The 13,086-nt window shown below is 39.2% G+C and overlaps 1 protein-coding gene across 11 annotated transcripts in view; it reads right to left on the bottom strand.

The window, feature by feature from the left end:
* Window positions 1-13,086, bottom strand: part of NCKAP5 (NCK associated protein 5) — a 973,837-nt gene that overhangs the window by 301,760 nt on the left and 658,991 nt on the right. For all 11 annotated transcript variants that reach the window (XM_038565025.1, XM_038565023.1, XM_038565024.1 and 8 more), the window contains one exon: window positions 9,682-9,769. In XM_038565025.1, the coding sequence (XP_038420953.1) occupies window positions 9,682-9,769 (88 nt within the window). The remainder of the gene's footprint in view (window positions 1-9,681; window positions 9,770-13,086) is intronic.

Here is a 13,086-nt window from a genome sequence, read left to right on the forward strand (position 1 = left end):
AAATGCTCTGCATCACTTGCCATCAGGGAAATACAAATCAAAACCACAATGAGATACCACCTCACACCAGTGAGAATGGGGAACATTAACAAGGCAGGAAACAACAAATGTTGGAGAGGATGCGGAGAAAAGGGAACCCTCTTACACTGCTGGTGGGAATGTGAACTGGTGCAGCCACTCTGGAAAACTGTGTGGAGGTTCCTCAAAGAGTTAAAAATAGACCTGCCCTACGACCCAGCAATTGCACTGTTGGGGATTTACCCCAAAAATACAAATGCAATGAAACGCCGGGACACCTGCACCCCGATGTTTCTAGCAGCAATGTCCACAATAGCCAAACTGTGGAAGGAGCCTCGGTGTCCATCGAAAGATGAATGGATAAAGAAGATGTGGTTTATGTATACAATGGAATATTACTCAGCTATTAGAAATGACAAATACCCACCATTTGCTTCAAGGTGGATGGAACTGGAGGGTATTATGCTGAGTGAAGTAAGTCAGTCGGTGAAGGACAAACATTATATGTTCTCATTCATTTGGGGAATATAAATAATAGTGAAAGGGAATATAAGGGAAGGGAGAAGAAATGTGTGGGAAATATCAGAAAGGGAGACAGAACGTAAAGACTGCTAACTCTGGGAAACGAACTAGGGGTGGTGGAAGGGGAGAAGGGCGGGGGGTGGGAGTGAATGGGTGACGGGCATGGGGGTTATTCTGTATGTTAGTAAATTGAACACCAATAAAAAATAAATTAAAAAAAAAAGAAAAAAAAGAATAAACACCTGATAGACTGACACGGGATGGAGGGGACAATGCATGTTCAATGAACTTCTCCACTATCTTCATCCTTTCAGAGCCTGCAGACTTACAAAGCCTGGTGGGCAAATCCTCCCTCTTTGGGTACCAACACAGCTGGCTCAGGCCTTCAGCACCCTCAGATTCAATAACAGTCCCTTCTAGGCAATAGCAAAGCATGAGTGGGAGAGAAAGCAATCATTGAATTTTCATTGACCTTTGACATTCCTCTCTGCATATGAATATTCTTCCTCTCCTCCTCAGAGAGTTGGGCTGCCTAGCAAAGACATCCAGGATCATGGAGTTGCTTCATTCCCAATCCTAATGACATTAGAATCATCTGGGGACATTTTTAAACATAGCAAGGCTCAGGCTCTTCTGCTGAAAGAGGTTCTAGGTCGAGACCCAGGCATGTTGAGACCTAGAACACAACTCAACTCTATGTCATTCGGTTAAGTCCTGGGAAAGTCCCATTGTGGCAAATGGCCAGTTTTCTCAAGCCCAGAAACTGCTGTCTAGGGCATAGAGACAAGCTCCTGAGCCTCTAAGAGCTGTGCTTCTGCCTCCTCAGATCTGCTGGTCAGGCCAATTAACATCTGAATTCTGCTACAACTTCGATGCAGAAGGCAGCCTCCTAGCTCCTCTCACCCCACACAATGACTCCTCTTCATTGCCATGCAGTGCTTGGTGTGCAGGTGAAATCAATAAGGACAATATAGCTGAAAGGTTACTGTACAGGAGTTCTCAGTAATGAAAGTGTTGTTTGTTTTTTCTTTCGTAGAATGTGCTTTCGACTTCTTTCTTAACTATTTCCTAATTCCAAAATTGTACATTTCCCCCGACAGATTATTTTATCTCCATTTTACAGAGCATTGATAAGTCAGTCCAAAAGCAAAATTACAGTTTTGTTGCTTCACGTGAGTTAAGAAAATAGATTCAAAGATCAAGAATATATACCACCGTGACTTTGCTCTGTTCAAATTCATTTGTTTCCTAAGACGAAGAAATAACTGATGTGCCTGGTTAATGAGCTGAAGTACCCAAAGTATTTGCATGAGCCACACACTTACTAAAGGGCAATAGTTTTTGGTTTCTACCTACAGAACCTCCTGACCTAAGACATTTACTGGGTATTCCAAAGTAAAGTCTGGCCCTCTATGAGATGAGCTGAGGATAGTGACTCTCAAGTTCATTGGCAATAACCAGCCCACTTATGAAGATAAGGTGCTTCTCCAGGGTGCACCATCTTATTCATAGGTTACATTTGTTTTAACAGAGAGACCATATTCTGCTTTGACTTGGTAAGAGTTCTGTTCAGGGTCAAAACATCTAACAGGAAAATATTCATGTCTGAGCACAGTATTTAGGCAGAAATTGAGATAAGAAAGTAGTGTCAGAGTCCCTTAAGCCAGGGAATTTAAATTCCTAAGAAGAATGGAGGTAGCTGCTTAAACTCTTAGTGATATTACTTAAAACTACTCCTCCATTCCTTTCAAAGTATTTAATATGACTTTGACATTTCAGAGGTGAATGCTCTCCTCAGTCAGATGCCCCCATCTGAGATTGTTTTGAAAACTTCTGGAATTCAGGAAAGTCTTCTACAGAGTGCAGAATCATAATTTCATTTAGAGAATAGTTTCAAAGAGAAAAGGAATATTTTATGAAATATTTTGGCTGTCCTGAATCACATCACACACCTTGGTTTTGAGAAATCCTACCTCCTTTATCTAAACTTACTATCTGAATAGAAGATATTGCTTAAAACAAAACAAAAAAGAACAAAAAAAAAGGAAGAAAACCATTTCCTCGAGGATCAGTTTTAGCTATTTAAGACTTAACACACAATAAAAATACTCCCTCTATTACCATTACTCACTTCAGCAGCTATTCAAAGTTCACAGCAATTCAAAGAAAAGGCCACATTTCTTAAAGCAGAATCAAAGGCACTTGAGGTTTCCTGAGATTATAGGCCACAAATATACATAAAAGAGCTCAATAAAAATATTTCATATCCCATTGTGTATTATAATTTTATAAATACCTATCCAAAGACATAGCCACTCTATCAACAGACACTCAATAGAATTTTAAATCCTTTTTTTTCAACTGGTATGCACCCACAGAATGTACTCACTTTTGATCTATGTTTTTTCATTTGTTTGCCGCATTTTATTTAGGTTAAAAAAGAACAACAACAAAAAAACCCACACACTTTTCTGAATAACCTGAATGAATTACAGACATGAGTTCCAAGAATTCAGTCCTCCTGGCTAATTAACTGCCAGGGCACTTATGAGATAAATATGGTGCATGTATGAAAGAATTAGCATAGATGCAGCATAGATGGGTAGGCATGCACTGAACTGAGAATGGGGCTTCGAACCTTAATTCCCTTTTTTTCTTTGCAAAGCAAGAGAACAGGGATGGTGGAATGGATGGATATTAAAGCACCTCACAGATTCCCAGCATACTTACAGACCGAAGGAGTCAAAATGATTCATCAAACTTGGAAATGAAAAACAGAGATCATCCAAAGAAGGGGCCCAGATAGCTCAATCTGTGATGATTCCCTCAGGTAATTCTGCTGCTCAGCCAGAAAATAGAGCCAGGAATCTTGTAGCTTTGGAAAATCACACATATTTCAATTTTTCCTTGTATTTACATGTATTCATGAAAATAATGGTTTTAGGTTAAAAGTTGGATAAGTTCAGACTTCAAAATACTAAGAATGTTGGTATCAAAAAAGAGCTTTCTTAGGTAGCTTTTGTAATTGATTCTTTAATTTTTCAACCTTAACTTGTCTTTCTAGTGCACTGAAATTTTTGAATTTATGTAATGCTTAAGAAATTACAGAGAAAAGAGGTGAAGTTTAAAATTTTCCACCCCTGATAAGAATCAGAATTTGTGAAATAAATAATATCTCTTCAGGGCAGGCCTTGAGCTTCAGTGAGGAAAGTCCCGGCCTATGTCAGGTGCTTTCCACGTGCATAAAAGGATCTGGATATATTTTTTATGATTGACAGATTTTAGTATAATTAGAAAGGATCCCTTACCCCCAGCATCACCTGCTTCATCCTATCTGAGAATACTTTGAAGGAACTACTTAAGGAAAAAGTCAATTTGATTTCCAATTAAATCACTTCAAATGGAAATGATTTGGGTAACATACTGTATTGCTTTAAACACAGGCTGCAGCATCAATGACTTAACATAAGCCATCATTGGAAATAATGGAGCTGGGTTCAGAAAACACACAGCTCAGGGCTCTCCAAAGAGGTGGGACAGAGCAAAGGGATGAGGAGCAAAGGGGAGCCTGGGACACTAGTGTAAGGTGTTCTCTGCTGGGACAATGACTCAGGCACTTCTCCATGACTTCTTTACACTCCACTGTTAGGGTGATCTATTCACTCTGTTTTAAAGGGTAGGAAGGAGCTCAAACAACCCAATGAGGGTTTGTGTAACTTTGGGCAGGCTTTTCAAACCTCTCTGTGCCTCAGTTTCATCTTCTGTAAAATAAGGAAAATGATAGCATCTATTTCAAAGGGTTCTTGTGAAAATTGAGTTCCCATTTAAAATGATAGGATATGACTAGTACATAGTAGGTGCTCAGCAAGTGGTTGCCAGTTGTGGATCAGAGTACTATACATAAAGGCACCCTGTGTGGTACTCTGTGTAGACCAGGCCACACAGGTTAGCAAAGAAATGTTAAAATCTCACACTTCTAAGAACAAGAAGAAGGGATCCCTGGGTGGTGCAGCGGTTTAGCGCCTGCCTTTGGCCCAGGGCCCGATCCTGGAGACCCGGGATCGAATCCCACGTCGGGCTCCTGGTGCATGGAGCCTGCTTCTCCCTCTGCCTGTGTGTGTGTATCTCTCTCTCTCTCTGTGACTATCATAAATAAATAAAAATAAAAAAAAAATAAGAACAAGAAGAAGCCCTAGAAATCCTCTTTCTGTTCTGAGGGTTGTCTTTAGTCTAGCACATTTTTTATTTAGTCCATGTATAATAAAATAAATAAATAAAAATAAAATAAGCCACTATTTACAGACTAAAAAAAAACCCCATAAAAACCTAAACTTTGATCTTCTTTTGAAACATAAGGCTGTCCATCCACACTCGTGTGTTCTTCTGGGTGGGACTGCTTCCCTTAGACGAAGCAGAAACTCTCCAGTTTGCCACAGTCCCCACCACTCCCTCATGCCCTTTGGCATTAAATCACGTGTGAGTTGCAACTGCATAGTTCTCCAAAGCCAGACTTTCATTTGTTACTAAAACAAATCCTAAAAACTTTCTCTGTATTTATTTCCTTATCAAAAGTGGAAAAAGTGGCATGTAAACCCTTAGAGGACACTTGATTTTTCTTATAGCTGGCCCACTCTGGCTATTTACACTGTTTGGCCACTGTAGGCACTGTGTATGCAATCTCTTATTTAGTCCAACACCTCTTCTTCTACAAATATGAAAGACAAGGACCCCAGAGGGGTTAGGTGACCAGCTGAGGTCACAATCCATGTTAGAAGCAGGAGCTGTACTCATGTGTAGGTATTTCCCCATCATCATTGTTTCTGCTTTTGCATCCACTGTTTTCTTTCTAAATGAATTAGCTAATATGGGTTCAACCCATGTTCCATATGACAAAGCAGAGATGAGAGGAAGCCCATCAGCTGCAATAAGGAAGCACACTAGGCCACTACAGACACGAGACACTTATAAACTGGGTGACCCACTGGGAGTGGTAGGATTATCTTTTCTTAGGATGCCTGTCTTAAATACTCTTTTGAAGATTTTATTTTTAAGTAATTTCTATAGCCAACATGGGGCATGAACTCACAACCCCGAGATCAAGAGTCACATGCTCTACAGACTGAGCCAGCCATGTGCTCTCACCTGTTTTGTTTTGTCTTGTTTTTTTAATTTTTAATTTTTTTGTCTTAGATACTTTGATGGCCAAAGTGGAGGGAATAATGCTCTTGTCAAGCAATTGCTCCATTTCATTTATGCTTAATCACCGCCTTTCACGTCTAATATGTAAGATGACACATAAGAAACCCTCATTTGGGAAAGAATGAGCAGGAGAAGCAGAAGAGAAACTGCAGATGTTTCTACTTATTCAGGTTGCTTCACAGACAATCCCAGAGGTCTCCCTTTCCCCTCAGTGAAATCACACTGTCCTAGGTGTCAGGTTCAGTCCTTCCCTATGTGCACACAAAGATGTTATTTCTCTTCCTCATGTGCCTTTCCTGCAGGAGAAATGACAGGCGTGAACATTACATGGGTTATTAATTTACGTCCATTTACTCTTACTCATTTTTTTTCCTGCTTTTTGAGGCAGTGACTCTGTGAGCTGAGAATTTTAGTCTGTGCTCATTTCCTACCCCACCATCAAAGTGTCCCACAGATAACTGCTCAATTTTCTTCCCCATATCTCATTTAGGAAAGCCTATGATTTATCTCCAGTTTTACCACTGGGCATTTGCCAGAATTGAAACAGCCTTCTTTGAGACTCACTCTTAGGAATGAGGATGATAGTATCTACTTTAGAGACTGTTGATATGAACAAACGAGATCCATTTTGTGCATTTCATAAACTGTAAAGCACCAAGCATATGTGTCCTAATGATTGGATGTTATGTTAAAATCCTAGAGATATAAGATGTTCTGAGAAAGGCTGCAGGACTCAGGAAAAAGCTCATGACTCCTGGGTCCATTATAAGAGACAACAGAGACAAAAAAAAAAAAAAGCAAAATGGATTATTAAACATAACTCCTGGTCAAGAGGCACAGCCTCCAGGAAGAGCAATGTGGTAGGTCTGGTGGCATCTTCCTTTGTGTTCCCAGAACCCATCCATGCCAACTGCTATTTTGGCCCTTATCACATTAGTGCATATTTGATTATTTGCCTTCCCTCTCCTCTTCCACTCCTTAGCATCTTATAAATTGAGCTTTCCAGGAAAAAGGCCGCTGTGAGGCAGGCATCTCTGCAACTCCAGCACTTAGCTTGGTGTCTTCTAGGAAATGCCAGCCAGCTTGGTTAATGCTCCTTGACCGTGACAGACATACAACGCCTGTCCCTGCCCTCCCGCCCCCCAGAGATATCCACATCCCAACCCTGAAAATCTGTGAATATGGCACCTTACATGGCAAGGGGACTTTGTATGTGATTCAATGGAGGATCATGAGATGGGGAGATTATCCTGGATGGGCCCCATGGAATCACTGGATCCTTGTAAGAGGGAGGAAAGAAGGAGGGCCGAACTCAGAAAAGCGACACATGACAACATAACCAGAGTCTAGAGTGACATAATTTGAAGATGGGAGTTAAAAATTACAAGCCAGGGACTGCTAGAATCTGGAAAAGCTAAGGAAATCTCAGGCAAGAATGTTTCCCTTCCAGCACCATAAGTATGGACTTTTGACCTCTAGAATTATAAGAGAATAAGTCTGTGTGGATTTAAGCCACTAAGTTTGTTATAGCAGCAATAGGAAATGAAAGCACTTAGTTAAAAAGTAAATGAATAACTGTCATTTGAATGAACGAGGAAATGAACAAATAGCAAGAGCTCTAGATAAAAAGGGGAAAGACCTAGGTTCAGGTTCCAACAGCCAGGTGGCTCACCTGGGTCCCCTCGTTTAGTCTCTCCAGAATTCCTCAGGGTGATGAGCTGAGGGTATGGAGTCAGATCAGTTAGGGTGCAAGGACCTTGGAGGCTACTTCAGGCTGTGCATCTCTGGCAGTGCTCATCCTCTCTGAGCCTATGTCTACCTCTGTAAGATGGGGACAGTGACACTGCTGTGGTGGGGGCTGAATGAGCTACAATGTAGTCACATTCAGTGGGATTCTGAGTGAGGCGAATGGTCACATAAAAATGTTACTAATGTTATTTCACGCACAGACCTTGAAATCATGAAAATCCTTCAAATTAAAAAAAAGTCAAGGATTGCACAGTGGTAAAGCTGGTAAACTGTGAACCCCTGAATGGAGTGTGGTGAGTCTACTTCAGCTGCTGAACAGAAACACCCACTGTCCTTTGAGAGAAACCATGTGAATTATGCAAGCTATAAACAATACAAATAACAAATTATGAGAGGTCTTCAGGAACACACCCCTAGAACAAAATATGACCAGCCTTTAATGCATGCAAAGCAATTAGCTTGGGCTTGGAACACAGGAAGCTATTACTCTGCTATTATTATATTAACTCAGTGATAAAAGCCTCAGAATAAACACTTCCACGATGGAAGTGTTGGGAAATGAAACAAACTCTAGCTTTCCCATGGGCCTAAGCTTTCCCTGGGCCTCTGGCTCCTGTTAGAGAAATCTCACAGTTGGAAAATCTGAGTCAGGTGTCCTAATAACACCTTATATTATGAAGCAATAAATTCCCAGCTCTTACCTGAAACACAGAATCTGGCTTGAGGGAGGTGTTAACTATGTGCTCCACCAGCATCACCACATGCATTTTGCAAACTCTCTTTTGCTCCTTTCAACCATAGTTAGACTAGGATTTGTGAGAGGACAGGGACCTTCCTCAGTCTCAATGCCACCCAGCAACACTCATCTTTCTCTTCTCTTCATTCTCATTCCTTGAACTCCCAGAGAACAAGGTTGTGCCTGGTATATACTAGAAGCTCAATAAACATCTGTTGAATGTCTAAGTGATTTTATGGATCATACAGCCCGAGTCTCTCTCCCATTTTCCAGCCAATGAGCCATAGGCCAATTAGAGCAATGACTGAAAAACCCCTTCCATGTAGCATTAATTCAAGTTAATAACTGTCTACTCCCCAGAAAGGAGAGCTGATTTCTCAAATCCAATAGACTCAGTTATAGGAGGAAATAGTTTTAAAACACATTTTTAAAACTATATCTGTTTTTCTAAGTAGCTTCCGATTTCACAAAATGAAATCTGATGGTAAGGGTCAACGCCGCAGGCTTGACTAATAAGTGGAGGAGAGATTAGAAAGGAGAAATCAAAAGAAAAAAAGAATCTAGATCAAATAGAATGATCCTGAGGAGTTCAGGAAAAGTATAAGAGCAATAATGAAAGATTTAGTTATAACTGAAGCTTGATGTTACCCATGAGGAGGAACAGATGACTTAAATTTTTGATTCACAGGACTTTTTTAGGCTGGACAGAACCACTTCATGCAGAACCACTTAGTGGGACTTTGGGGACATCTGGGTGGCTCAGTTGGTTAAGTATTTGACTCTTGGTTTCAGCTCATGTCCAACGGGGGTCAAGAGATTGAGCCCCACATTGGGCTCCAGGATCATCATGGAGTCTGCTTGAAATTCTCTCTGCCCCTCTCCCTCTGCCACTTTTCTTTCTCTTTCTCTCACTCTCTCAAATAAATAAATATGTCTTTAAAAAAAAAAAAAAACAACAACAGTGTGACTTTTATTACCAGATTCCTCCCAATCTTAAGGCACGTCTCTGCTTGCAATGTCCTTTCTCCTATTCCCTATCCCTCAGGACTCCAAGTGCCATCCCTTTAAAATATGCCAAGTGTCATAAGGTATGACACTCCTCAGAAAGGATGAGTCCCTCCCCTCTGTGTTCCCAGAGAATGCTGTAGATAACTCTCTTATCGCCCTGACCACAGAATACTATGATACTTTTATACATCTTTCTGTTTCACTATAAACTTACTTTTTCTACCTTCCTATAACCAAATCTACAATGTTTTTACAGTCAGAGTTCAAGAAATGAAGGAGATAAGTAAACATGTATGTGATTCCTTCAGCAGAGGTGACTGTATGGCTCTTAGTACTAGGGTCTGGACCATACTTGTTTGTTTATCTCTGGGTTAGGGAAGACAGAGCTAGAAAAATATAAGAAAAACAAGCCAACTGGAGCCCAGCCAAGAGGAAGAAACACGGCGTACCTGGTAGACCATTATATTTACAGTTTCTTCTTTTTTCTGCTCTGAAGGCCCTTGACTCTGCAGTAGATTTCGTACTGTTTCTTCCATCCTGAGAAACAAACAGACAAAATATATAAATAATTTCTTTAAAGGAGGTTCAATTAACATGGGTCTATTTTAGTTAGTAGAAATATTTCTTCAGTGTATTTTATAAGCTGATACCTGGAAATCTAAAATGTATTTTCTCTTCTCTGTCCTTCATCCCCTACATTAGGAATCCATCACAAAGTCCCTTAAAATCATTCTTCAGAATTCTTCAGAATGTCTCTGAGTTTTCTCTCTTTCTCTTTACTATTCAGGTCCCTATCCTTGGCCTCTTGCATCTGTACTCACACAGACATCTCTCAATATCCCTTTTCACTTTCAATCACTCCCTTTTAATTTGACACAATGTCACCACATTAATCTTCCTGAAATACCACTTTGATTTTTTTAAATCAATTTTCAAAATTGACAAATATTACATGAATGCATTTTCGCTGCTAACACACTGTTGTCTTTCCATGGTGGTCTTTCCATGTCAGCACACAAAGATCTACTTTATTCTTTTAAGCTACGACCTGGTATTTCATGACATGAATGCACCATAAATTATTTAATCATTCCTCTACTAATGGAACTTCTATTACTTCAAGATTTTTACTCTTTCAAATAATAAACATCTTTACATATTCATGCTAGTAAACATTAATTATTATTTCTATGGGTTATATTGTAATGTATATTGTATATTATAATCCTATTTTGTCTTACATACCTACTTCCAATGCCCATCCCCCCAAAACAAACACACTCATTTCCATTTCCAGACATTGTCTCATGTTATTACTACTTCTTGAAATGTCAAACCCTTGTAATCTTCTCATTTGCAACCATCTTTCAAAATCTACTTCAAGTTTCAGTATCTAAGAGACATCTTCATTGCCCCCCCATTTCTTTGATTTTTATAGCCTTATGCCTTACATCATTCATTCTGTCACTTAAAAAATCTCCCCTTTAATGTTGATACACACACACATACACACACACACACACAGTCTTCTGAAGTAAATTACAATATTTTGTATAGAACCATATCATAGATTTCTTATGTGTCTCCCTCAATTATAGATGAAGTGGGTACTCAGTAGATGCCATTATATGAATCCTTTGTTAATTCATTTTAAAAAGTATTAAGTAGTTACTCTTCCAGGCATTGCCCATATATATTCTGTGTTTGAATGACCTTGTCCTTGGGGCCCATCCATGAGGATACATGGACCACACTCTTAGAGCAGGACATCTGAACTAGATGCCCTGAACATAAAGAGTGTTCTTTCATCCAAAACCTGAGTTGGCTGTTTCTTCTAGTCCCATACTGAAGCATGTATTTTACTAGTTTAAAAGACTTGAGGGAAAGCAGGCTGATATAGCTTCTTACTTTGACTAAGAGGTCTGGCATAGCAAATTAAGGGCTCCAGGAGGCCAATGAATTCCATGAAGTGGTAAGACCATTACAGTAACTGAAGGAATATAGTTCAAAATGCCAACCCTTCTAATATGGCATAAAACTATTTAGCAGCAAGCAAGGAAACTGCAGATGATTTGAGCCAGTCCATCTCTGGACTGTAATTGGAGAAACTCTGCCTTCATGGGGGATGGCACCAAGACTTCGCTCAGGATTTCAGAAAACAGGGAACACCATCATGAGTGCTCAAAGAATGCGTTGTGACATTTATGTGAGCTACCTTCTTTGTACATCCAGCCAGGAGAGTAAAATCTGTTTCCTGTATTTTCACAAGCCTTATGTTATTAATGATAACAACAAAATTAAATAGAACTTTCAAGTTATCAAACAACTTACATCTATTAATCATTATAATGTACTTGTAAAAGATCATTACATCTATGTGGTAGTTAAGAAAGCAGAGTCACAGAAATACTAAAGGCTTACTCACAGGATCATGGTTAGTTGGGTAGGTTAGGACTAAACCATTTTTCCTGACTGTAAAAGAACAGTCTTTTCCCACTAGGCCTATTTACATCCAGGAAATGATTTTATTATTTTTTAAAAGATTTATCTATTTATTAGACAGAGAGAGAGAATGAGAGAGAGAGAGCACAAGTGGGAAAGACGGAGAGGGAGAAAATCTGAAGCAGACTCTATACTGAGTGTGGAGCCCAATGTGGGGCTTGATCTAATGATCATGATCCCAGCCAAAACCAAGAATCAGACATTTAAATGACTGCACCATCCAGGTGCCCCAGGAAATTATTTTAATTAAGAAGAGTCGGAACTCCTAAAGAAGAGTTACCTTGGTGAATATCTATGGGATGGTGAGCCCAAAAAGGCAAAACACCATATTTGACCTGGGGAAAGCTTAAGGTCTGGTAGAAAAGACAAACTAAATTCATATTAAAAAAAAGATGTGGAGAAGGCACAGATTCTGAAATATTAAATGATCAGAGCCAATTTCTAATATTTGTCTTCACTATATGAAAAAACAAAGATAATCTCTTCAATGGTAGTGGATTTTTCCATGCTGTTTTTTGAATCTACCATAAAAAATAACGATAATGGTGATGAATTGCCCAAGATCAGTCAGTTTGTGCATGACAGATCAGAGATTGGCCTCTGGTTTTCTACATATTCATCAACTCTCTTCCCATATTAGCACAGGAGTTACAGGTCTTTCTTATTTTAACACACTTTTCATTCACTTATAAACATTTGGGTTAAATGTATCCCAAATGTTAGGCTCAGTTAAAATAAAATCTTGTCTTTTTTCATAAGTTAAAATATAATTCTGTCAGTGCACATCTTACTGAATTATCTCTTCTGTATAATTAAAAGTTCTGTGCATAAGTTGCTAGATCAAAAAGAAAAACATCTACTCACCTTCCCCCATTCTTCTTGGCTTTATATAAAAAAAAAGAAGAAGAAAAAAGAGGTGGGCAGGAAGTTGTTAGATTCTCAAGCAGCCAAGACCCACAGTAATATTGTGAACATGTTTTCTGGCACTGCTTCATAATTAATTAAAACCAATTACATTTCTAAGCTGCAGCTTGGAACAGAGTTGCAAGGACCCATCCCAACCTTTGGTGAAAAATTAAGTTGTCTCATTTTTCCATAACCTTTATGAATCTGGTCATAGAGAAAATATTTTGAACTTGACGAGAAGATACTATTATCTATTCCCTGATAACAACTTCTCTTTTTTTTAAATTCTCATTTAGCAAACATCTCCATTTATTATCTTGAAAATCAAAGACTGTGAAGCATTATCCATTGTCATTTGATGCCCAATGACATTTTGCTTCATTTTATTATTTTGATAGCTAATGTGTGAAGGTTTGCATTACCAGTCTTCACACAGAACAGTTTTA

This window comes from Canis lupus, chromosome 19 (genome assembly GCF_011100685.1).
Source record: "Canis lupus familiaris isolate Mischka breed German Shepherd chromosome 19, alternate assembly UU_Cfam_GSD_1.0, whole genome shotgun sequence".
Taxonomy (NCBI): domain Eukaryota; kingdom Metazoa; phylum Chordata; class Mammalia; order Carnivora; family Canidae; genus Canis; species Canis lupus.